General features: G+C 42.9%; 1 protein-coding gene across 4 annotated transcripts; it reads left to right on the forward strand.

Annotated features, from left to right (window-relative positions):
* Positions 1-401: 401 nt before the first annotated feature.
* On the forward strand, positions 402-24,368 carry LOC120020310 (protein SSXT-like). 4 transcript variants are annotated; one of them, XM_038963880.1, is made up of 11 exons: positions 402-587; positions 1,258-1,334; positions 1,488-1,572; positions 5,018-5,177; positions 17,375-17,611; positions 17,775-17,945; positions 18,324-18,401; positions 20,066-20,113; positions 20,409-20,531; positions 21,873-22,009; positions 23,356-24,368. In XM_038963880.1, exons 1-11 carry the CDS (start codon positions 519-521, stop codon positions 23,380-23,382), a joined length of 1,212 nt encoding a protein of 403 aa, XP_038819808.1. In that variant the 5' UTR covers positions 402-518; the 3' UTR covers positions 23,383-24,368. The 4 variants fall into 4 exon arrangements, with proteins under 4 accessions (XP_038819808.1, XP_038819809.1, XP_038819810.1 ...); XM_038963881.1 differs by lacking the exon at positions 20,066-20,113; XM_038963882.1 differs by lacking the exon at positions 18,324-18,401.
* Positions 24,369-27,835: the final 3,467 nt, after the last annotated feature.

The raw sequence follows: 27,835 nt of genomic DNA on the forward strand, positions 1-27,835 counted from the left end.
GCTGTTTGGACCCTTTCCGGGGGATATTATTTTCCATTCCCCTGTGGCCTTTGGGTTGAGTTTGGATGATTCCACCTTTGGACAGGGGTTGAAAACATCGTTTTGTTTTTATAAAAGTCTTAATTTTACACCACAAAACAACAATAGAATGCATTTACATGTTTTTATAATTTCGATATATATATATATATATCTCATGAAGATATATTACATCTCAAGGGCATTATCGTTCAGCCCTTTAGTTGGCCGTGTTCGAGAGCATCAAAACGACTGCAGGCCACTGCCGACTTACTGATCTACAAATCACGGTGGATCATAAATAATGACTCATTGTTGTTTGTAGATCAGTCAATCAGTCACAATTTTCCCATGATACATTGCGGATTTGATCCTCTCGAACACGGCCATGGACTACATCACAGAATAACATCAGATGTTGCTATTCTAAACTGTCTGCTTTGAGTTCTACAGATTTGTTAGTTGTTTAGTTGTATGTTTTAGCTTTATATGAAAACACCATGTCGGTGGCGTTTGCACCTCACAGACAACGTGGAAAGGGTGATATAACACCCGCTGGAATTCAAAAGGTAGCTAATTCATTTTTTTATCACGCACCGCAACAGAATGGAGGCGGATACAGCACCAGCTGCTGTTGTTAGCTAACTAGCTTAGCCAGCGGCCAGGTCGAACTGTAAAGAGGGAAATAGATGGTAACAATGTTGCTAGGGTAAAGCGCGGTCAATATGAACTTCGCGGTAGTGGGCAAATAATCTAAAAATAACTAACATGTTTAGTCGATTCGATGGACTAACATTGAATTTGTTTCTGATATAAATGGAAGCATAGGCTAAGGTTTTCTTAGCTAGTTGGATTGTTAGCGTCTTTTGTTAGTATCTTTGACATTGATTATAGCTAACTAACGTTGGAGAAAAAGGCAAAAGACCGGTTGACCAGCTAACTACGATGTTGCCATCAATTTCATGTACTACTGTACTCTCAAAGAACATATGATTTCATGAGTAGTCTGCATTGGAATGGGACAGCCGTTTGTCCTGCTCAAGTTCAACCAGTCAATACAAGCAACATTGTTTTCATGCATGTTTCCAATCCCCTTAAAATTGTATTTAGGCTACTGTATTCTCTCATATGTAACAGGCCCGAATGCAAACATTACTGGATAGGAAGATGCAGTTGTCTTCTATAGGCCTATCCACATTTTTTTCAGTTTTCTTCCCGTTTTGTTCTGTCATGTTTCAGTTACTGGATGAGAACAATCAGCTGATTCAATGTATAATGGATTTCCAGAGCAAAGGAAAGACCGCAGAATGTTCACAGTAAGTTATCATTTATGTATTATACAAAAGTTCCATACCTGATGTTCTTTCAGGTTGCACACTGTCATGCATGTAAGTTTTTGCAGTGTATTGATGGCCCATCTCCCTGTCTTTTAAATGTTAAAATGTGTTTTATGTTCGTTCTGTCAAAAGGTACCAACAAATGCTCCACAGAAATTTGGTTTACCTGGCCACGATAGCAGACTCCAATCAGAACATGCAGTCTCTGCTCCCTGCTGTGAGTATGGGTCCAGGGCGAAGGGCAGTGACGTAGGTGCTGATTCACTCTGACATATTTCTGCCAGAGAGAAAACATGAAGCGTACTGGAATTCATGAAGTTGTACAGATATTGTACAATTTCAAATAAGGTGTTGTTCTTGGCTAGTAGCCTAGTATTTTTTTTATTGCCCCAAACATGGTAATAAAAAAAATACCCCCTCCATATAATTCCCTTCACCAACTGATATAATATATAGGCCTAGATCACAACTTGACATTTTTTTATTTAACTAGGCAAGTCAGTTAAGAACAAATTCTTATTTACAATGACGGCCTAGGAACAACTGCCTTGTTCAGGGGTAGAAATACAGATTTTTACCTTGTCAGCTCAGGGATTCGATCTAGCAACCTTTCGGTTACTGGCCAAATGCTCTAACCACTAGGCTACCTGCCACCCCAAATATAAGGGCATAGACAGGCAATTAAAGAATGCCCTCTACATATACATTACCAGTCAAAAGTTTGGGATTTTCTTTATTTTTACTATTTTCTACATTGTACAATAATAGTGAAGACATTAAACCTATGAAATAACACATATGGAATCATGAAGTAAGACAACAAGTGTTAAGCAAATCAAAATATATTTTATATTTGAGAATTCAAAGTAGCAGTGACAGCTTTGTACACTCTTGGAATTCTCTCAATCAGCTTCATGGGGTAGTCACCTGTAATGTATTTAAATTAACAGGTGTGCCTTCTTAAAAGTTCATTTGTGGAATTTCTTCCCTTAATGGGTTTGTGTCAATCAGTTGTGTTGTGACAAGATAGGGACTGGTATACTGAAGATAGCCCTATTTGGTAAAAGGCCAAGTTCATATTATGGCAAGAACAGCTCAAATAAGCAAAGAGAAATGACAGTCCATCATTACTTTAAGACATGAAGGTCAGTCAATCTAGGAAATTTCAAGGACTTCAAGTGCGGTTGCAAAAACCATCAAGCTCTGTGATTAAACTGTCTCATGAGGACCACCACAGGAAAGGTAGACCCAGAGATACCTCTGCTGCAGAGAATAAGTTCATTAGAGTTACCAGCCTCAGAAATTGCAGCCAAAGAAATGCTTCACAGAGTTCAAGTAACAGACACATCTCAACTGTTCAGAGGAGACTGCGTGAATCAGGCCTTCATGGTCAACTTGCTGCAAAGAAACCACTACTCAAGGACACCAATAATAAGAAGAGACATGCTTGGGCCAAGAAACATGAGCAATGGACCTTAGACCGGTGGAAATCTGTCCTTTGTTCTGATGAGTCCCAATTTGTGATTTGAATTTTTTTGGTCTAACCGCTGTGTCTTTGTGAGACACAGAGTAGGTGAACGGGCCATCTCTGCATGCGTGTTTCCCACCGTGAAGCATGGAGGAGGTGGTGTGGGGATGCTTTGCTGGTAACACTGTTGGTGATTTATTTAGAATTCAAGGCACTCTTCACGACCATGGCTACCACAGCATAATGCAGCGATACGCCATCCCATCTGGTTTGCGCTTAGTGGGACTATCGTTTGTTTTTCAACAGGACAATGACCCAACATACCTACAGGCTGTGTAAGGACTATTTGACCAAGAAGGAGAGTGATGTATTGCTGCATCAGATGACCTGGCCTCCACAATCACCTGACCTCAACCCAATTGAGATGGTTTGGGATGATTTGGACCGCAGAGTGAAGGAAAAGCAGCCAATGTGGAGACTCCTTCAAGACTGTTGGAATAGCATTCCAGGTGAAGCTGGTTGAGAGAATGCCAAGAGTGTGTAAAGCTGTCAAGGCAAAAGGTGGCTACTTTAAAGAATCAAAAAAATATTTTGACTTGTTTAACACTTTTTTTGGTTACTACATGATTCCATATGTGTTATTATCACTATTATTCTACAATGTAGAAAATAGTAAAAAGGAAGAAAAACCCTTGAATGAGTAGGTGTGTCCAAACGTTTGACTGGTACTGTACATTACACTGCTAGTCAGAAATTCCACTAGATTCGTCAAGTACAGGAAATGAGGCCATAATACGTGTTACCCCTTCCCTTTTGCTTGTATATCTACCGCTGTCAAGCTCTGACGATAGATTTTGTGGTGCATGTGAGATTGAAAGCAATCATTTGATATGCCTCGTATGCCACCCAAATGCAAGCTTGCTCGGTCTCCCCTGTTGTTGGACAAAGGGGAGGTGTATAATGTTCACCTAGATGCTCTGTACTTGATTTCAGAAGTGTGACTCCCCTACTCCTCCAGAGGTAAAGCTTGAAGTGAGTATGGATGGAGAAGTGGTGTTTGAATTATGATAGGGTGTCTAAGGTGTCTTGGTTCACACTATTCATACTGTGTATTGCAGGCTATTTCCCATAGATATTCAATCAGGGTATGTCACACCTCTGAGACACACTGCTGGTGATAGGCCAATTGATGGCCTTTACAATAGTATGAGATAATGTAATGGTATACTCTGTTGATAGGCCATCCTTTATTATATAAGCTTGCTTGTTGCTTCAATCTGGCGCTGTGAAATAGAGGATAGAATAACATATATCCAGACACTATACAGTGCATTCAGAAAGTATTCAGACCCCTTAAATTTTCCAAATTTTGTTACGTTACAGCCTAATTCTGAATTTGATTAGATTGTTATTTTTCATCATGATTGTACACACAATACTCCACAATGACAAAGCAAAAACAGGTTTTTAGAAATGTTTGCAAATTTATAAAAAATAAACTGAAATATAACAGTTACATAAGTATTCAGACCCTTTACTTAATACTTTGAAGCACCTTTCGCAGCGATTACATCCTTGAGTCTTCTTGGGTATTACGCTACAAGCTTTGCACGCCTGTATTTGGGGAGTTTCTCCCATTCTTCTAGGAAGAGTCTTGGTGGTTCCAAACTTCTTCCATTTAAGAATGATGGAGGCCACTGTGTTCTTGGGGACCTTCAATGTTGCAAAAAAAATTTGGTACCCTTTCCCAGATTTGTGTTTCAGAGCTCTATGGACAATTCCTTCGACCTCATGGCTTGGAGTGTCATAGCAAGGTGTCTGAATACTTATGTAAATATGGTATTTTTGTTTTTAATACATTTGCAAACATTTCTAAAAAGAAAACTTTAAAAAAAAAATGGATCTTGCTTTGTCATTATGGGGTATTGTGTGTAGATTGATGAGGGGCGAAAAAACAACGTAATAAATTATAGAATAAGGCTGTAATGTAACAAACTGTTGAAAAGGTGAAGGGGTCTGAATACTTTACGAATGCACTGTATAGCCAGAGATTATATGTCCACAGTTAGATGAAGCCTGAGTCTTTTAATTCTGTACCTTCAACATCACTTGCTTTCTTTCTCATACATGGCTCAGATATGTACCTTAACACAGATGGTATTTCTCTCCCTGTGTGTCTGTGTTGTCTGTCTAGCCACCCACTCAGAACATGCCCATGGGCCCTGGTGGGATGAATCAGAGTGGAGCGCCTGGCCCCCAGCCCCCCCACGGACACAACATGCCCTCGGAGGGCATGGTCAGCGGCGGCCCCACTGCCCCACACATGCAGAACCAGATGAACGGACAGATGCCTGGTAAGTGACCTCTTCGTCACCACCACCTCCCTCTGTCCCTTTCTCACTCACGATGGTTGCCTAGCAACACCACAGATCTGGGATGGGAGGGGATGGTGCTCTGCTAAACGATGATGTCACTCGTCGGTCTGTGAGCTCTGGTGGTCTTCTAAGAGAAGGAACAGTCAGATGTGTCATGATGCCACCGGAACTAGCCACACTGGGACCCAAATTTGAAAAGCAATTACCAAAACAATGGAGCAGGGTGAAAAATAATCTTATTAAAGCACGATTTAAATGCATTTTTGGAAGGCCTGTGGTCACCATTCATGTAATACATCAAATATTAACATCAGACAGTTTTGGGAAGCTATTTCATATATATGTTTTCAGTTACATTATTTTCCCGGTTCAATCATATAGCAACCCTATATGCTTCGCAGCCCTGGTGTGACTGAGAGGAAGGGCAGGGCAGAGCAGACTGCCATATGCCCCTAAATATTTTGTTCAGTGCTTCTAGAGTGAAATAAATCTCACATCTCTGCTGTTTGCAAGCGAGGTTGTTCGGCTACATTGTATCGTTATTTACTCTTCAGAGCGCACTGGTGTACAAGTGATACATTGTATAATTTCGCTTGACCGTGAGAACGACAAGTTTCGCATTGTATTTTCTGAAGGTTTGTATAAAAATAAAGTGTTGGAGTAGCCTATAGGCCTACTATAGTGATTGGATCCCCCTCTCTAAAACTCTCCCTTCTGAACTAACGTGCTATCCAGCACATAACCTGCCACCTGATCTACAGCCCATTTGGGCAACAAACTAATGTGACCCCACAAGTGTCACGGAACTCGTCTGAAGGTAACCAGTACCGTTTTTTTTTTTATTATGAAAGGACGAAGGTAGTTTTGTGCCTACCCTAAAAAGGGTTAAATATGTGTAAAAAATATATATACAATACCAGTCAAAAGTTTGGACACCTACTCATTCCAGGGTTTTTATTTTATTTTTACTATTTTCTACATTGTAGAATAATAGTGAAGACATCAAAACTATGAAGTAACACATATGGAATTATGTAGTAACCAAAAAACAAATATAAATATATTTGAGATTCTTCAAAGTAGCCACCCTTTGCCTTGATGACAGCTTTGCGCACTCTCAACCAGCTTCATGAGGAATGCTTTTCCAACAGTCTTGAAGTAGTTCCCACATATGCTGAGCACTTGTTGGCTGCTTTTCCTTCACTCTACGGTACAACTCATCCCAAACCCTCTCAATTGGGTTGAGGTCTGGTGATTGTGGAGGTCATCTGATGAGATTGCAAAACAAATGGCCACTGGATTGATGCAAATAATCATGATATCATTCTGCCAGGTAGGCATAGGCTAACTTTGTAGTTAATGTTTAACCCCTTACAGTCAACATAAAGAAAATCCTCATCAAAATCTGTCTTAAGCTATAGATATGTTTTGCTGAGTCTGAATCCACCGCATCTGCCAATGGCGGCTTTCCGCATTTGCGGTGGAAGGTGGCCAAGTTACAACGTTTGTCAGACCACGAGACATCCCGAAAATCGGTCTTTTCACAAACGTCTGTAGCGTCCAAATGATTTGGCCTTCAACGTGAAAACAACATGTTTTTAGACATTTTTTGCCAATTTATTGACAACGCCCCTGAGTCAATACATCTAATAGCTAAATGATCATGGTGTGACCATCTTAAAATGATTAAGGGTGAATTGAGAAGGTTTTTGGGGAATCGTTTCCTTCTCTACCAGAAGACGGTTATCGTTTAGCATCATTGCTAATGGCTACACAAAGTGTACATGCGCACGGCACACACACACACACAGGCATTTGTTCATGTCTTATGATTAACTTTGGAAAATTAAATTATTTTCTAAGTTAATTCCCTACTAAGTACACATTTTTGGGGGAATGTTGTTGAATTCTGTTTTAATGTCTGGATTCGGTGATTCCGTCTGTGTTCTCCACAACGCATATTTTATAGGGCCTTACTATTCTGAACAACTCCCCATATGGGCAGGTGTGGGATAGAAAGGTTGGTAAGGTATTTGTCTGACTTTTTCTGTTTGTTTCCTGATGTGTCTTCTATATGTTTTATGAGCTGTGCTAAGATTCCCTCTTAGGTCAATAAACGTGAATCGGAATTGTTTTTCGCTTTTCCATCGTGTCACCGTCATGATTCAAATGTGCTGCTATAGTTTCATTCAATCAATGAATCAAAGTTTAAAGAGCAACTGGTAGAAAACATCCTATGTGGCATTGATGTTAGTCAAACATTTATTCTAGTGTTAAAATTGACTACAAAGTGTAAATATGATACTTTTGGTCATAAAGTCAGTCTCGTCCAAATCTGAGATTTGTCAGTTAATTAGGAAAAAATAGTATGTAACAGTTTTCCTTGGGTTTAATTCAATTATGCCCACAGCTGGCAGCAATTCGGAGCGCAGCTGCACGCCACCCGATCGTAATGCCTATGGTCAATTTGGTTTGACATTCGATATCCCTACGGGAATAGTTAAGGACAAATCAGTAAATTACACAATGTACATAGGACAATATTTTAAAATGTTAATGGCTCCAAATTTCAACGACGTAACCTCAAACCAAATATAAATTGTAGAAATTCATAAACAGATATTGAAAACATTTTAATGAGACAACTAAAAGTGCAATTATTAGTTGATTTACAACATGAAAATATTGTCCCATTTACATTGTGTAATTATCATTCACATGTTTTACACTTTTTATCAAGCTGTTGCTGATTGCTTCTATTTATGCCAAATCATTTGACAGCTGTAGGTTGAGGTTATTGTTTCCTAACGTTATTCCTTTGCAATTTTCTGCAGCGAATAGAGAAGACTATATACCCATCCCATCTAACATTATGAAAATGAATTCCTCATGTGTGCTTGGTTCTGGATTGGAAAGGTGTGAAACGTATCGACGAGAGAAAGAAGCCAATTCAATCTTATTGTAGAAGCTCTCTCTAGTTGATGAGTTTTCGCACTCCGCATGCCATGAAGGAGAAAATAATAGCATCATTAAAGAGGGCTGAACTTGATTTAGCCTCGGTTTTAATTCTCCTTATTAGGAAATTCAACAGAAGGAAATTTGGGTCTTGGAGGCGTGCTTTGATGTGGAGGTGTGTGTTCGAACGTGGGAAGCGCTTGTACTTTCACTCTGCCAAAACAATTCACAGTTAGTCACTCACCCTTCTAGATAACTTGAATAATGATAGTAAAAAGCTTTGGAGCACCTTCAATTAAATGTTGGAAAAAAGGCAAACTCAGCTCCATCATTCATTCCAAAACAACTGAAATTGGCAACAACTTTAATTACTTTTTCATTGGCAAGATTGGCAAGATTAGCAAACTTAGGCATGACATGCCAGCAACAAACACTGACACTACACATCCAAGTATATCTGACCAAATTATGAAAGAAAATAATTGTAAAGTAAGTGTGGAAGAGGTGAAAAATGATTGTCTATCAACAATGACAAGCCACTGGGGTCTGACAACTTGGATGGAAAATTACTGAGGATAATAGTGGACGATATTTCCACTCCGATTTGCCACATCTTCAATTTAAGCCTACTAGAAGGTGTGTGCCCTCAGGCCTGGAGGGAAGCAAAAGTATTTCTGCTACCTAAGAATAGTAAAGCCCCCTTTACTGGCTCAAATAGCACACTTATATACAATGCTATTTTACATTTAAATAAATTGACAACAGACTTTCGGCACGCTTATAGGAAAGGACATTCAACAAGCACAGCACTTACACAAATGACTGAGAGAAATTGATGATAAAAAGATTGGGGGGGATGTTTTGTTTCAGTGTTGCTTTTGACATTATCGATCATAGTCTGCTGCTGGAAAAACTTGTGTTATGGCTTTACACCCCCTGTTATATTGTGGATAAATAGTTACCTGTCTAACAGAACATAGTGCAGCTGTTTAGGCCCCTTACTTTTTTCAATCTTTACTAACGACATGCCTTGAGTAAAGCCAGTGTGTCTATGTACGCGGATGACTCAACACGATACACGTCAGCTACCAAGCAACTGAAATGCAGTTAGTTTCAGAATAATTGGCATGGAATAAGTTGGTCCTAAGTATTTCAGGGGGGGAAAGCATTGTATTTGGGACAAATCATTCACTAAACCTTGCAATTAATAATGTGGAAATTGAGCAAGTTGAGGTGACTAAACTGCTTGGAGTAACCCTGGATTGTAAACTGTCCTGGTCAAAACATATTGATACAACAGTAGCTAAGATGGGGAGAAGTCTGTCCATAATAAAGCACTGCTCAACCTTAACAGTTGCCACAAAGAGGGAAAATTGCAATTGGCTCAGAACAGGGCAGCACGGCTGGCCCTTGGATGTACACAGAGAGCAAACATTAATAATATGCATGTCAATCTCTCCTGGCTCAAAGTGGAGAGATTGACTTCATCACTACTTGTATTTGTGAGAGGTATTGACATGTTGAAACTAAGCACTGAGCTATATGTTTAAACGACTAGCACACAGCTTAGACACCCATGCATACCCCGCAAGACATGCCACCAGAGGTCTCTTCACAGTCCCCAAGTCCAGAACAGACTATGGGAGGTGCACAGTGCTACATAGAGCCATGACTACATGGAACTCTATTCCACATCAGGTAACTGATGCAAGCAGTAGAATCATATATTTTTTTAAATAGATAAATACACCTTATGGAACAGTGGGGACTGTGAAGCAACACAGGCACAAACACACACATAACATACGAACTATACACACATGTAGACATGGATTTTGTGTTGTAGATATATTTGCACTGATGCCCACTCACTAACATAATCTCCCTCGCTTCTAAACCGGCATTGGCCAGTTTCTGGACTTTCGTGGTCCTGATGCTGTGATTTGTGTATGTAGTTGTTCCCGCTGCCCTGCAGATCTTGGGTAGAAGTGCTGTCAGATAGTTCACGCCCATCGGCTCTGATGTGTACCAGATTGAGTCCCCGATACACACTCCTCTCCTTGGGTGGAGATAAAATTGAAGGGCTTTCTCTGGGTATTTCAATAGATATTTTTCCAGTGATGCCACCGGGCATAGCGGGTTCCCTGGCTGCTTGAAGATGAATCCCCTCTTGGACTCCCTGCCCCTCTCCCTTGGGTCCAGAGGATTCTTTGTTGCCTCGTTTATATGCGAGAGTGGCATATCTGAGAGAGAATGCGTTGTTATAATATTGTTTTCCAATAGCCTAATTACGAGTGCAACTTAGAAATAACACAAACAGGCTATGCATAACATACCTTAGACCGTTCTCGTCTTTTTACGAGGAATGAGTTGGGCTTTAGTTGTCTGTTCCTCTCTTTTCCTCTTCGACCCAGATGTAACTGGAAGTTGAACCACACTTTCTGGACCAGACCCCTTGGTGTACCGGATTCAGAGCCTGGGAGTTTTGGAGCAAGGCCATGTCCTTATCGGTGATGGGAGGGTGTCTGTTTGTGATATCTTTTCCTTGCTGCCTTAGCTGTTTAATGCTTCCCATAAATACATGATTCGGGGTGGTAAATTCAGTGTCCTTCATAAGGCACCAGCTGCGACCGATGGGAGGGTCATTTAGAAACCATTTGAGCCCACCCCGGAGTGCCAGGTAGCTACTTATGCTGTACTGCTCCCCCTTCCCATTTTGTACATCTTCATAAAACTATCGGTGAAGGATGTTAAACTCTTAGTGACAGTTTTGAAGTCAACAACCTTTTCTTCTCTGCTAGCCAGCCCTCAAAGCAACGCATAGCCCAGTTTGTATTCTTAACTGTGTTTTTTTCCGTCGCTGCTTTTCTCTAGGTCATTCAATGCAGTATCCTCCAAATCTGCATGCCTGGGTATTATTGCCATCTCTTTTTCCCATTCATCCATAGTCATGCCGCCGAAAGATGTTCCACTCATCCGTTTTAGTTTTGGCAACAAAGTATCGATTTAGCTAGTCAACTGTATGTTGCTATGACAACCAGCTCAATTTGCTGTCTGGCTCATTCGGACACATTCACTTTATATGGGATGATGGAGATCGCAATTCCATATTAAAACAAAATTGAAAAGGTCGGAGAGACAGACAGCAAGGTTTATACAAGTCTCTGCTGTTGAAAATCAAATGTTAGTCTAAAAGAAATGTGAGATAATGTCTAGATGCTTTTTATAGTGGAGATCAAGTTTATAATTGCCTGGCTGGGCTGGTGAGACAGTGGATTGTGCAGTCAGATGGAACAGAGTAAATGGGCATTTCAACGTCGTAGATTTAGCCGGTGGTAACTTGTGGAATAGACGCCGGCTGGAATGCTGTTTTAACCCATCAGGATTAGACTCACCTGTTGTATAATGTACATTTAATCACCCCCTTCACCATAATCATCATCATTCAGATCATTCAAAAATGTGTGGATGCTAAACCTGAAGATCTCGTGGTTCTCTCTGTGAAGTAAAAGTTTGTTGTTTCTCACTAGTACGCTCTGAAGAGGAAACAACGATACAATGTAGCCTAACAACATCGCTCGCAAACAGCACAGATGTGAGATTTATTTCACCATAGATGCACTGGTCCTCTTACATTTTCATTCCAGTTTGCACTTCAAAATGTTTAATGGCTTATCAGATGGTCTGCCCTGCCCATAAGTCATGAAAAGCCGTACGTTGAGTTGCTGTAAAATTCAAATGGGGAAAATAATGTACCTGTGATAAAACAATGAAATGGTTCCCAAATGATGTATATATTTAATGTATTCCATGAATGTTGACCACATACATTTTTGTAGTGTTTTCTTTGTAATTCCGTTTCAAACGTGGCTCCCAGTGCAGCTAGTTCAGGGGTATAATTGTGCATCTGACTGTTTCTTTGCTTTATGTTCCTAGGTGGTCTTGGACTCCACTTCACTGTGGTTGTGTTTATATGCGTGTTCGTTTGAGTGAGGGAGACTGTGAGCATTTAGTCTACTTTGTTATGCCAATTATTACCAGTTGTCAAGGCATATATAGCACACATGGTTGTAAATATTAGAATAGGGAGAAAATACTTTCTCAGGAGAGAATCTTTTAATTTAACAGTTCCATCTTAATCTCTGTACTGTATGGTAACATACAGTGGCTTGCGAACATATTCACCCCCCTTGGCATTTTTCTTATTTTGTTGCCTTACAACCTGGAATTAAAATGGATTTTTGGGAGTTTGTATCATCTGATTTACACAACATGCACTTTGAAGATGCAAAATATTTTAAATTGTGAAACAAGAAATAAGACAAAAAAAACTGAACTTGAGTGTGCATAACTAAATCAAACCAAACTTTGTCACATGTGCCGAATACAACAAGTGTAGACTTTACCGTGAAATGGTGACTTATAAGCCCTTAACCAACAGTGGAGTTCAAGACTATTCACCCCCCAAAGTCAATACTTTGTAGAGGTACCTTTTGCAGAATTTACTGCTGCAAGTCTCTTGGGGTATGTCTCTATATGCTTGGCACATCTAGCCACTGGGATTTTTACCCATTCTTCAATGCAAAACTGTTCCAGCTCCTTCAAGTTGGATGGGTTCTGCTGGTGTATAGCAATCTTTAAGTCATACCACAGATTCTCAATTGGATTGAGGTCTGGGCTTCGACTAGGCCATTCCAAGACATTTAAATGTTTCCCCTTAAACCACTCAAGTGTTGCTTTAGCAGTATGCTTAGGGTCATTGTCCTGCTGGAAGGTGAACCTCCGTCCCAGTCTCAAATCTCTGGAAGACTGAAACAGGTTTCCCTCAAGAATTTCCCTGTATTTAGCGCCTTCATTCCTTCAATTCTGACAAGTTTCCCAGTCCCTGAAGATGAAAAACATCCCACAGCATGATGCTGCCACCACCATGCTTCACTGTGGGGATGGTGTTCTCAGGGTGATGAGAGGTGTTGGGTTTGCGCCAGACATAGCGTTTTCCTTGATGGCTAAAAAGCTCAATTTTAGTCTCATCTGACCAGAGTACCTTCTTCCATATGTTTGGGGAGTCTCCCACATGCCTTTTGGCGAACACTAAACGTGTTTGCTTATTTTTTTCTTTAAGCAATGGCTTTTTTCTGGCCACTTACGTAAAGCCCAGCTCTGTGGAGTGTACGGCTTAAGGTGGTCCTATGGACAGATACTCCAATCTCCGCTGTGGAGCTTTGCAGCTCCTTCAGGGTCATCTTTGGTCTCTTTGTTGCCTCTCTGATTTAATGGTGCTTCGAGGGATGTTCAAAGTTTCAGATTTTTTTATTTTACACAAAGCCACCAATTGTGCAAGTTCTCCCACTTAAAAAGATGAGAGAGGCCTGTAATTTTCATCATAGGTACACTTCAACTATGACAGACAAAATGAGGGGAAAAAATCCAGAAAATCACATTGTAGGATTTTTAATGAATTTATTTGCAAATTATGGTGGAAAATAAGTATTTGGTCACCTATAAACAAGCAAGATTTCTGGCTCTCACAGACCTGTAACTTCTTCTTTAAGAGGCTCCTCTGTCCTCCACTCGTTACCTGTATTAATGGCACCTGTTTGAACTTGTTATCAGTATAAAAGACACCTGTCCACAACCTCAAACAGTCACACTCCAAACTCCACTATGGCCAAGACCAAAGAGCTGTCAAAGGACACCAGAAACAAAATTGTAGACCTGCACCAGGCTGGGAAGACTGAATCTGCAATAGGTAAGCAGCTTGGTTTGAAGAAATCAACTGTGGGAGCAATTATTAGGAAATGGAAGACATACAAGACCACTGATAATCTCCCTCGATCTGGGGCTCCACGCAAGATCTCACCCTGTGGGGTCAAAATGATCACAAGAACGGTAAGCAAAAATCCCAGAACCATACGGGGGGACCTAGTGAATGACCTGCAGAGAGCTGGGACCAAAGTAACAAAGCCTACCATCAGTAACACACTACGCCGCCAGGGACTCAAATCCTGCAGTGCCAGACGTGTCCCCCTGCTTAAGCCAGTACATGTCCAGGCCCGTCTGAAGTTTGCTAGAGAGCATTTGGATGATCCAGAAGAAGATTGGGAGAATGTCATATGGTCAGATGAAACCAAAATAGAACTTTTTGGTAAAAACTCAACTCGTCGTGTTTGGAGGACAAAGAATGCTGAGTTGCATCCAAAGAACACCATACCTACTGTGAAGCATGGGGGTGGAAACATCATGCTTTGGGGCTGTTTTTCTGCACTGGGACCAGGACGACTGATCTGTGTAAAGGAAAGAATGAATGGGGCCATGTATCGTGAGATTGAGTGAAAACCTCCTTCCATCAGCAAGGGCATTGAAGATGAAACGTGGCTGGGTCTTTCAGCATGACAATGATCCCAAACACACCGCCCGGGCAACGAAGGAGTGGCTTCGTAAGAAGCATTTCAAGGTCCTGGAGTGGCCTAGCCAGTCTCCAGATCTCAACCCCATAGAAAATCTTTGGAGGGAGTTGAAAGTCCGTGTTGCCCAGCAACAGCCCCAAAACATCACTGCTCTAGAGGACATCTGCATGGAGGAATGGGCCAAAATACCACCAACAGTGTGTGAAAACCTTGTGAAGACTTACAGAAAACGTTTGACCTCTGTCATTGCCAACAAAGGCTATATAACAAAGTATTGAGAAACTTTTGTTATTGACCAATACTTATTTTCCACCATAATTTGCAAATAAATTCATTAAAAATCCTACAATGTGATTTTCTGGATTTTTTTCCCTCATTTTGTCTGTCATAGTTGAAGTGTACCTATGATAAATTACAGGCCTCTCTCATCTTTTTAAGTGGGAGAACTTGCACAATTGGTGGCTGACTAAATACTTTTTTGCCCCACTGTGTGTGTGTGTGTATATACACTGCTCAAAAAAATAAAGGGAACACTTAAACCACACAATGTAACTCCAAGTCAATCACACTTCTGTGAAATCAAACTGTCCACTTAGGAAGCAACACTGATTGACAATAAATTTCACATGCTGTTGTGCAAATGGAATAGACAAAAGGTGGAAATTATAGGCAATTAGCAAGACACCCCCAATAAAGGAGTGATTCTGCAGGTGGTGACCACAGACCACTTCTCATTCCTATGCTTCCTGGCTGATGTTTTGGTCACTTTTGAATGCTGGCGGTGCTCTCACTCTAGTGGTAGCATGAGACGGAGTCTACAACCCACACAAGTGGCTCAGGTAGTGCAGCTCATCCAGGATGGCACATCAATGCGAGCTGTGGCAAGAAGGTTTGCTGTGTCTGTCAGCGTAGTAACCAGAGCATGGAGGCGCTACCAGGAGACAGGCCAGTACATCAGGAGACGTGGAGGAGGCCGTAGGAGGGCAATGGCCACAAATGTGCATGTGTCTGCTCAAACGGTCAGAAACAGACTCCATGAGGGTGGTATGAGGGCCCGACGTCCACAGGTGGGGGTTGTGCTTACAGCCCAACACCGTGCAGGACGTTTGGCATTTGCCAGAGATCACCAAGATTGGCAAATTCGCCACTGGCGCCCTGTGCTCTTCACAGATGAAAGCAGGTTCACACTGAGCACATGAGCACATGTGACAGACGTGACAGAGTCTGGAGACGCCGTGGAGAACGTTCTGCTGCCTGCAACATCCTCCAGCATGACCGGTTTGGCGGTGGGTCAGTCATGGTGTGGGGTGGCATTTCTTTGTGGGGCCGCACAGCCCTCCATGTGCTCGCCAGAGGTAGCCTGACTGCCATTAGGTACCGAGATGAGATCCTCAGACCCCTTGTGAGACCATATGCTGACACATGCACATTTGTGGCCTGCTGGAGGTCATTTTGCAGGGCTCTGGCAGTGCACCTCCTTGCACAAAGGCGGAGGTAGCGGTCCTGCTGCTGGGTTGTTGCCCTCCTACGGCCTCCTCCACGTCTCCTGATGTACTGGCCTGTCTCCTGGTAGCGCCTCCATGCTCTGGACACTACGCTGACAGACACAGCAAACCTTTTTGCCACAGCTCGCATTGATGTGCCATCCTGGATGAACTGCACTACCTGAGCCACTTGTGTGGGTTGTAGACTCCGTCTCATGCTACCACTAGAGTGAGAGCACCGCCAGCATTCAAAAGTGACCAAAACATCAGCCAGGAAGCATAGGAATGAGAAGTGGTCTGTGGTCACCACCTGCAGAATCACTCCTTTTTTGGGGGTGTCTTGCTAATTGCCTATAATTTCCACCTTTTGTCTATTCCATTTGCACAACAGCATGTGAAATTTATTGTCAATCAGTGTTGCTTCCTAAGTGTACAGTTTGATTTCACAGAAGTGTGATTGACTTGGAGTTACATTGTGTTGTTTAAGTGTTCCCTTTATTTTTTTGAGCAGTGTATATATATATATATATATTGCACACAAGTGGACTTTATTTAACTAATTATGTGACTTCTGAAGGTAATTGGTTGCACCAGATCTTATTTTGTGGCTTCATAGTGAAGGCGGTGAATACATATGCACGCATCACTTTTCCGTTTGACATTTTTTTTTTCTTCATTTCACTGTTTTGTGTATGTCCATTACATGAAATCCAAATAAAAATCAATTTTAAATTACAGGTTGTCGCCTCCCGACTGGCGCAGTGGTCTAAGGCACTGCATCGCAGTGCTAGCTGTGCCACTAGCGATTCTGGGTTCGAGCCCAGGCTCTGTCACAGCCACCCGCGACCGGGAGGCCCATGGGCGGCGCACAATTGGCCCAGCGTCGTTCGGGTTAGGGAGGGTTTGGCCGGCAGGGATATCCTTGTCTCATCGCGCACTAGTGACTCCTGTGGCGGACCGGGCGCAGTGCACGCTGACACGGTCGCCAGGTGTTCGGTATTTCCTCCGACACATTGGTGCGGCTGGCTTCCGGGTTGGATGGGCATTGTGTCAAGACACAGTGCGGCTTGGTTGGGTTGTGTTTCGGAGGATGCATGGCTCTCGACCTTCGCCTCTCCCGAGTCCGTACGGGAGTTGCAGCGACGAGACTAGACTGTAACTACTACCAATTGGTTACCACGAAATTGGGGAGAAAAAAGGGGTGAAAAATACAACAACAAAAAATGTACAGGTTGTCATGCAACAAAATAGTAAAAACGCCAGGGTGGTGAATACTTTTGCAAGGCACTGTATCATCCTGAAGGTTAAATGGTCTGTCCTTTTTTCCCAGGGCCCAATCACATGCCCATGCAGGGCCCCGGGCCTGGCCCCAACCAGCCTCCCAACATGCCCGGCAGTGGCGCCATGAACATGCCCCCCAGCAGCCACGGCTCCATGGGCGGCTACAACCACGCTGTGCCCTCGTCTCAGGGCATGCCTGCCCAGGGCCAGATGAACATGCCCCAGGGACAGGGACCCATGGGCAACTACGGCCCCCGGCCCAACATGAACATGCAGCCTAACCAAGGTACAGGAAAGAGGGGGGGAAAAGTATAATTAATAGATCTCTCACACTGGACCTTCAGTTGTCCTTCTATTGATGATGACATCCACCCATAGAGCATTTTATTATTTTTCTAATTGGGTTCTATAATGAAATATTGTGTGTATTTGTGTTGTTCCCACCCCAGGCCCCATGATGCACCAGCAGCCTCCCTCCCAGCAGTACAACATGCCCCCTGGGGGTGGTGGGCAGCACTACCAGGGCCAGCAGAATCCCATGGGCATGATGGGTCAGGTCAACCCAGGCAACCATGTCATGGGGCAGAGGCCCATGCCCCCTTACAGACCCCCACAGCAAGGTATGCTCCGCTCCACAGAGTGGACCACTGGGCCAAGAGCAAGGCGCTTGGTTTGACTTTACACAGGGCTGCGACCTCCTGTACCTAACCCCCTCTCCTCTTCGTCTTTAAGTGGAGCTATCTTTCACTTCCACTGTCGTGGCTCACAGACGCAGGTAGCCCCATAACCATAGAAGGAACACTCACCCAGGTGCCCTGAAGGTTGTCAGTCCCAGCACTACTAAACTGTAGTTTGGTGACCAACGAGACTCACACAGGAGCTCTCTAGCAAATAAGTGGCCAAAATTACAACTTCACTTCCTCGCCGAAATTACCCCCCAACAACACCTTGAATCTACCTGTGTGTGTGTTGTTTGCCGTGTGTGTATGTGTGTGTAGGACCCCCTCAGCAGTACCCAGGGCAGGAAGACTACTATGGGGACCAGTACAGTCACGCAGGACAGGGAGCTTCAGAAGGTAGGAGATCCAACCAACCGCTTGCTCGCTCGTAGAACCAACCAAGCCTCTGCCAGTCTAAGGTTCACTTAGAGGAGCTGTGTTGAGGCATGGAGAAGGACAGAGGATGGAGAGCGTAACAAAGCAAAACAACATTGTGTGACAGATGGTGACCCTGTCCATCAGCTAAGGGAGTGGATTGTTCAGCACCACTTCACACCCAAGCCTTATACAGAGCGTCGGCGGTTTATTTTGGTTCCTACGCGGTTATCTAGAACATTTGTGGAAGTAGAGGATGAAAGTCATCTAACTATTCAGTTGGACATTAGTCACTGTGCTCTGTAAGTCTGGCCTGAAGGAAGCTCTGATGTTCGGTTTTCCCGCCCACCGTCCCATTTAGGGCTGTGCGTCGTCGATAAACAAATAGCTAGTCGGCTAGTTATTCTGTCGAACCCTGATCTTGTCAAGGTGGGACTCCAAATGCATACAGCGATTCAATCCTGGAAGTTGATCTCCGGTCGTGCTTTTAGCGGAAGCAGAGGTCCTACTTTAGCAGAAGCCACACACACACACGAGTTAGCAGACTTGACAGATGTTGTGTCAAAGACTCATGGAGGAAAATGAGATTAGCTGGACTGGGATGATTTCCCCAGTGATTTCCCACCCCTTCATAGTGATTTTGTGTCATAGCATCAACATAAACAAGTATTCTCAAATGAATAATTTTCTCTTGCATGTGTCAATCACTTTTTTACACCTTTTCTACTTTCTACTCCCTTTGAAACGTTGACACAGCACTCTCCAGTCTCCAATAGCTAGGTTGTACTCTGATGGGAATTACAGGATTTTAAATATTGTTTTGGAAAAATATGTATATTCTCAAAAGAAAGTAGTTTATTTTCTCCCAGGATTAGTTTAAACTTTTTTCAAAACTATATTTCTGAACATTTCTACACAGACACTGTGTGAAGCACAATAAATGTTTATGCGTATATAACAATATTTGAGTCCACTGAATTTTCCCCCCATTGACTTCTATCTCCTCCAAAATGGACATGAAATAACATGTCTCCTATCTCCCTGTGAAGTAATGCTATAGGTGATGGTGAGTACAGTTTGCTTTAGCCACCGTTTCCTGATCAACGCTTTGATTTCTCAGAACAATACTACCACGGAGGTATCAATGTAGTTTCACAGAAATTTACGTAGGGAAAAAGGAAGCTACGCTAAAGCCATATACCGTAACTAATGCAACTTTTTTGTTGCTAAGGCTATTTTGTTCAATAACTGCAGTAGCCTAAATGCTAGCTTTTTACAATTAACATGCCTAAAATACACTTTCTACACCAGTATTATTTCTCCCAATTAGCCTTCCCTGGCCAGCTCAGTTCAGGTTAAGGGAGGTTGAGTTGAGCAGCTGAAGATTGCCGAGTCTGTGCTCTGTTTTCTGCCTTCCTAAAAAAAAATATCATTCTTGATTTCTCACTCACAAATATTTCATTTCTCATAAATGTTGTCGTTCAAGCTTTTTATTTTATTTTACGGCTCATAGCAGGTGTCAGGTAAGGATGCTGAAAAGGTGTCACTATAACAATTCTGTATATTAAAAACAAAACGTCATGTTTCAATGGGCATGCTCACAGTGTTGGTTCTTTTTCTCCTGTGGTTCTTGTCTTGTCTGCCAGAGCGAGACCCAGCAGCCAACCAACAGTCCCCCTATGAAAAAGATCATGGTTTGTTAACTTTGTTTGTTAACAGCCTAAATCAGTGTTTTCAAAACATTCGGACCAGGGTTGGGGTCAATTTCATGTTCAGTTTAGTCAATTCAGGAAGTAAACTGAAATTCCAAACATAACATTTTGGAATTTCTGTTTACCTCCAGAGTTGACTGAATCGAAATGGAATGGACCCCAACCCTGATTCTGGCCACACTAAGCACTGCTGTGCTGTCTGCTGTTATGTCGTCGACCCTGGTTCAGATACTGTAATGTCACAGGTACTGTAATGTCTCTGTTGCCCCCCCTGTAGGAAATGCCCAGTATGGCCAGCAGCAGGAGGCCTACCAGCAAGGTCCTCCTCAACAGCAGGGCTACCCCCCACAGCAGCAGTACCCCGGACAGCAGGGCTATCCTGGACAGCAACAGGGTTATGGTGGGTGGAAATACTCAGTCTCCCTTTGACTTCCTCTTTCTCTGTCAGTCCACACTCATCCTGTAGGAGGCACCATTTGCTTTCGATTTAGTTGTCTTGAAACATCAGTCCTTGATTCCAAATGGCACCAACCCAGAGCTTCCCGTATGTCTACTGTACCACGCCACTGTTTTCCTAATTTACATTGTGCACTTTCAATGTCGCAGCAGCACAGTCAAGGCTACAGACACTGGCACGTTGATCAGAAGAGGGAACTGGCAGACAATGTGCTGTGTTAGGTGTCCCTCTAGTACTACGGTGGGTCACTGTACAGGCCTAGTCACTGTGTTATAGAAAGTGAGAGATGGAGTGTGAGAATGAGTGAAAGAGAAAGGAAAGGTCAGGCTTATGGGTAATCGCCCTTGGCAGTGTGTACGAGTGGGCCTTCTCCCCTTTGTTTTTAAAATCCTGTCAGCTCTTCTTCTCCTGCTTTTTCTCTCTCTCTCTCTCTCTCTCTGAGCCAGAGGCATTTCTCTCATGTCAGTAATGAGCTGGTGGAGAGAGGCAGAGGCTGTGAGGTAGGCTCCATCTGCCACACGCTCGTTCACTCTCGCAGGCGGGCCCCCTCTAAGTTAAGCTTTGCGGCGTTGGCATTACGAGCGCCCTAACGATGTTGCATGGCTCTCTTTTGACTTGGCCCCAGTCAGTCAGGCATCCTATCACTGATCAGCCGTTGGAATGCCTGATAGCACGGCGATATGCGGCAGGTACGGTAACACCAGTGCAACGGTAGTATTCAGAGGCTGTCCGATGAAGTGGTTTTTAATGAGGCTCCGCTTCTCTAATGAAGGCCCACGGAATCTCCTTGATGTCTCCTTGCATTAGACGACTTAACACCCAGCCCCGTCCTTGGTGCTGGCTACAGCGCCGGCTGCAGTTAGTCAGACTCTCTGACTCTCTCATTACAGAGAAGAGTAGGCCAGTGTTAGTGTGGAGCCAAACTTCAACGAATGGCCCAGGGCCCAACTAATACTACCCACTAGTCTCTCTCTCTGCCATGCCTCTGTCGGTCTGCCTGTCAGTGGATCTGTGTTCATGGGTAGATGGAGGTGGATTGACTCTAAGTGAGTTCCCCTGAAGCGCTCAATTGTGCAAGAATACGACGTGTCATAATGATTGACGTCGAACAGCAAAATCTGGGAATCTAGCATGCTGTTACGCTCCCAGACACTGCATTTGATTATTGAACAATGTCTATAATAGTGTGGTTGTGTACCTATTTGGTGTGAAGAACAGTATCTTCATGTACATGTAATATTTCAGTCAGACGTCCATAACCTTTGATTTCTGTGTGTCCGCCAGGTCCATCCCAGGGAGCTCCAGGCCAGTACCCCCAGGGTTACCCCCAGGGCCAGGGGCAGCAGTACGGGGCCTACCGGGGCCCCCAGCCCGGCCCCCCTCAGGCCCAGCAACAACGCCCATACCCAGGCTACGACCAGGTGAGCATGAGCCCATGAGTAGGCAGGTCTTACTGTGTCCTTGTATGTTGGCTAAAGATGGATAGAAGTTAAAGATGAGATATAACATTTAGTTTATCCAGGGTTCAGGGAGTGTCCATAAGCAAGAGACCAGGGAGGAGTGGGTGTCTTGTGCATGCTGACGTTGTATGGGGAGTTTAATATATAATTCCTTAAACGGTTTGATGTGTTTAGCCAGCTTACAGCTTAGTATGGTTCTCCTCTGTTAGGAGAAACCTGCCTTCACAGTTGAGTTGTGAGTGGAAAAGAGTTTAATATATTGCCTTGAATAATACAGCAAGTCAGAGCAGAGCAGGGTAATGTAGAATCTCTCCTCCCCAAGTGTAACATAGACCTTTGGGAGTGTTGACAGGGAGGGGAGAGCTACGTGTTGCCCTGTATTTTCTGTGGTCCTTTGCGGAGGCCACAGCTACACTTTGATTCTTTATCTTTGAATATTCAGGGACACATGAGGAAATAAAGACCCGGGGATTTGAACCCCTGACTAGCTCTGTAAGAAGCAAAGGTAATGGTTGCTGTGAAGACGTCACCTCAACGTCAAATCTGGACGTTTGACCTGTTCGCCTAGCCTTGATCTGCATTTGTTATGTTTCTCCTCCTGTCTTCTGTTTAAACATCTGATTTCTTTACGTCTTTTTGTAACCAGGGGTCGAACTTTATGCTTGAGGTCTTCAAATATATCAAGCACAATCTGTAGGGGAACTTGAGAAAATGTAGATGGTTTGGAATTGACAAAATCAAAAATACAACTCGCCATACTTTGGTTAATATTTATATTTTTTTCATGCAATTAACTGCATTTAAATGTTTTATGTGTCATTTATTAATAATTATGCACTGTGTAGAAATAGTATCTGATCAAAGTAAGTCAAATTGAAACTGAAAATCTGAAATATGTAACTAATGACAATTGTGTTCCTAAAGAGCAGCCACTTTCGACCCCTGTTTAGAAATGAACCTTTAAAATACCAACAAAAAAACATCCCTCCTATCATATTAAATGCACAAGTCACAGAGCAGCATTTTGCCTAATGCTGCAGTATACTAATAAGAAGTTGCGTCCCTCCTTTCATTAGCTTTTCTGAGGCCATGCTGCCACCTGCTGGTTAAATCCAGCCAATGCAGCCAAACAGGAATAGTCTGCATCTGTGACATAAGGTTGATAGCTACCACAGATGTGCTTGTTTGAATCCTATTTAGATATATAAATATGAGCTTTTCTCAAGTAAATGCCTGTTTATTCAGATGTTCGAATGAGAAGTCATTAAGATGTGTCCATTTACAGTACTTTCTTCCTTCCTCCACAGGGTCAATATGGAAATTACCAGCAATGAGAGATGGTCATGGCAGTCAACAAGAGCCCTGCTCTGACCTCTAACCTCTAAACTCGGCTGCAGCTCACTGAGACACCCTCTCTCACACACACACACGCACACACTTTGTGGTCCTTATGTGAAAAGTGTAACTTTTGTTAATGTCGATAATGAGATGATTTTGTCCACTTCCATCACTTTGCTTCTGGTCTGTGTTAGTCTCAAAGCAGCGATGCCTTAAAATGAAACAGAGCTGCCTTATACAGAGCCCTGCAGATTGTGAAATGGGCAAAAATAACAAGTTACATTCATTTTTGGGATATAACAGGACAGAATTGTACAGATCTGAACTTCACACTCATGTAGTGCAATGTTTCTCCATCCAATAGCCCCCCGTTCATAAGAAGCAATAATGCCAATGGGAGGGGTGGGACAGAGGCGGCGTGAGGAGATCTTGCATCTGAAACAAAATTCTGTTAGGCCATGGTACATGTCAAGGTCAACATGTGTGATGATGTAAAAATCAATTTTATGCTTTTTAGATTAAGCTAACTTTGTATAAGAATTTGGAGACTATCGTTGAATATTGTTTTTTGTTTTTTTTCTCTTGAACTATGTCTATTGATGGCATTTTTTTGTTGTCGTGATGACATTGTATTCATCCCCCATTTTGTTTGTTCTTTTGTTATTTGTTCCCCCTGAATTCTCTATGCTTCTTCAGTGACTTGTACAAAGAATATGTGCTTGGGGTGAACAAATCGGATGCCTTGGTTTTATGAATGGATTGTATATAGAAAGCCCTCAAACAAACAGAACACCCATGTGCATTGAAGCATCAGTGCTGAAACATTATTTCTTTGGGAAGCAGAACATGACCTGTGAGTAGGGCTGAATTCTGACTTGAGATATACAGTGTATTCAGGGAAGTTCAGACCCCTTGACTTTTTCCACATCTTGTTATTCTAAGACGTATAAAATCGTTTTTTCCCCCTCATCAATCTACACAATGGAAATATCACATTTACTTAAGTATTCAGAACCTTTACTCAGTACTTTGTTGAAGCATCTTTGGCAGCGATTACAGCCTTGAGTCTTCTTGGGTATGTATTTGGGGAGTTTATCCGATTCTTCTGTGCAGATCCTCTAATGCTCTGTCAGGTTGGAAGAGGAGCGTCGTTGCACAGCTATTTTCAGGTCTCCAGAGATGTTCGATCGTGTTCAACTCCAGGCTCTGGCTGGGCCACTCAGAGACTTGTCCAGAATCCACTCCTGTGTTGTCTTGTCCTTGTGCTTAGGGTCGTTGTCCTTTTGGAAGGTGAACCTTCGCCCCAATATTGAGGTCCTGATCGCTCTGGAGCAGGTTTTCATCAAGGATCTCTGTACTTTGCTCCATTCATCTTTCCCCCATTCATCTTTCCTTCGATCCTGATTAGTCTACCAGTCCCTGCTGCTGAAAAACATCCCGACATGATGCTGCCAGGTTTCCTCCAGATGTGACGCTTGGCATTCAGGCCAATGAGTTCAATCTTGGTTTCATCAGATCAGAGAATCTTGAATCCTTTAGGTGCCTTTTGGCAAACTCCAAGCGGGCTGTCGTGCCTTTTACTGAGGAGTGGCTTCCTTCTGACCACTACCATAAAGGCCTGCTCGGAGAGCTGCAGATATTGTTGTCCTCCTGGAACATTCTCCCATCTCCACAGAGGAACTCTGGAGCTCTGTCAGAATGACCATTGGGTTCTTGGTCACCTCCCTGACCAAGGTCTTTCTCTCCCGATTGCTCAGCTCTAGGAAGAGTTTTGGTGATTCCAAACTTCCATTTAAGAATGGAGGCCACTGTGTTCTTGGGGACCTTCAATGCTGCAGAAATGTTTTGGTACCCTTCCCCAGATCTGTGCTTTGACACAATCCTGTCTCAGAACTCTACGGACAATTCTTTCTACCTTATGGATTGGTTTTTGCTCTGACATGCACTGTCAACTGTGGGACCTTTTATATAGACAGGTGTGTGCCTTTCCAAATCATGTCCAATCAATTTAATTTACCACAGGTGGACTCCAAGTTGTAGAAACACCTCAAGGAGGATCAATGGAAACAGGATGCACCTGAGCTCAATTTTGAGTCTCATAGCAAAGGGTCTGAGTAGTTTTGTAAATAGGGTTATTTCTGTAAAAAAAAGTAAATCAATTTGCAAACATTTCCACAAAATAAATGTTATCTTTTTAATTATGGGGTATTGTGTGTAGATTGAGGATTTTTAAAAATTTCAATCAATTTTAGAATAAGGCTGTAACGTTACAAAATATGGAAAAAGTGAAGGTGTGTAAATACTTTCCGAATGCACTGTGTGTGTAAAACCGTGCTGAGCCCATACTCCTAAAGTGTCTGATTTAGGATAGCTGATTTGCGATCAGTTTTTCCTTGGCTATCACAATGTGAAGGACTACATGGACCCTAGATCAGCACTCCTACTCTGAGATGCTTTATGAATAGGGCACCTGAATGCTTCCAATGCCCCCTGCTACTCCTAAAGGTTAAAGTTAGTAGCATCTACAGTATCTGTTGTCAGAATATGGCCTTGGCGCTTCAGTGTGCTCTGTTAATGGACAGCTGGTTAAGAGCTTTATTCAGTTGGGGGATATTCCAAACATATGTCTTAATGTACATCCGACACAGATCTCTGTTCCATGTGATGGAGAATAGTGTCTGCTCGATACATAACATTTTTTATTTGCAACTTTATGAACATTATGTCCATACTGAATATTCCCATTATGGATCTGAGGGAGTGCTTTGACCACAGACTGTCCAATCAGACTCACTCGTACATTCAGTATAATCAGTCCCACATAAGCTTCTTTCAGTCTGATGGAGTCTTCTTTACAATGACGTAAGCCATTTTCCCCCCAGAATAAACTTGTAATTCAGTGTCATGTTGTACGTTACCACCAACTGAATGAGTTAGGTACAATATTACATAAAACACTCAGAGGGAGTGTCTTGTGAAGCTTTGAGATACATTTCCATTAATGTCATGCAACATCTTACGCTTGTACAGACTTTAGTTGTGTTATTCTATTAAACCTTGGGCTTGATACACTATTACTACATGGACACACCATGCACATGTTACAGAGAAGAGAAATATATAATTGATTTCCAGTCAGCCTCAAAGATACTAACCTTGGTATACTGTAGTACATATCTTGTAATTAATGTTTTGTTTTTCATTCAGCACCCTGTAGCCAATATGATGGGGTCGTTACTGTAAGTGTCATTGTGATGTTAAATGGTACAGTATGTCACTGTGGAAAAACTGCAACAATAAATTGCTAGAATTTTTATACAGTGTCTTTCTTTCAAATGTCTCTTCTCCAAATGTATGGATATAGCCAGATAATATTGTAAGATTGCTTTGTGAGTTCCTTGTTCTGAATATCTGTGTATTTACTGTATTGGCAGTTCAATACGCTCCCACCACACCCTGCATACCCGGTCTGTCTGGTCCAGATGTAAGTCCAGGGCACATTTACACCCAAAATGACCTCCCCTCTCTCCCCCTTCTTCTCCCTCTCAGCTCACATAGGGGGGAGAGATACAGATGGTGCACCAGATGTGTGGCCAGAACACGTGACCAGAGTGTGGAGATGATGGCCCTGCCTTGCCCTGCTGTTGATGATGATAATGTGTTTGTGTGTTAGATAACCTAGCGGTTAAGAGCGTTGGGCCAGTAACTGAAAGGTCGCTGGTTCGAATCACCAAGCTGACTAGGTGAAAAATCCACCTATGTGCCCTTGAGCAATGCACTTAACCCTATGTGCTTCTGTAAGTTGTTTTGGATGAGTGTCTACTAAAATGTAAATGTTTATGGATGTTTCAAAAACTAAGAGAAATAGAGAAATCCTGTTTGTGTTAGTTTGCACTCCTTTATAACGATCTGCATGTAACCTATGTGTCTTTATGTGCAGTGCTCAGGGTCTGGTGGCATCTCCGTCACCCCAGCACCATCCTGCTGCTCCACAGCTGGCTGCCCCACCCTTTCCAGCTGCCACTGGGTCTCCCCCTGGCCCCTTGGCTTGGCAGACACACCGTTTTGGGCGCTCCCCCACCAGCCCTCCCTGGCAGCTGCCACCCTCGCAGACGTGAATGGGGTCGGACAAAGTCACTCCTCCTGTGACTGTGTCTGGTGCCACGGGGTGCACAGGGATGAGGGGGTGAAGGGATGGGAGGAGGAGGGTTATGTGGTTGGAGGAAGACTCTTCCCTTATACTCCTGTACTGTGGGATCTCTTTTGGGCACTCATCAATTCAGCAAGCTGGAGACGTCACTGCTAATTGTTGAGCGTGATAGGATAGTGGGAGAAAGCAACCCCTCACTAGTCCACATTTGATTTACATAGTGTTTTTGATGAGTATGACCCCGTGAATCTTTATGTAACAGGGTGGGATTGTTGGATGTTTTGAATGTGGCCTCTTTT

This window comes from Salvelinus namaycush, chromosome 25 (assembly GCF_016432855.1).
Source record: "Salvelinus namaycush isolate Seneca chromosome 25, SaNama_1.0, whole genome shotgun sequence".
Lineage (NCBI taxonomy): Eukaryota > Metazoa > Chordata > Actinopteri > Salmoniformes > Salmonidae > Salvelinus > Salvelinus namaycush.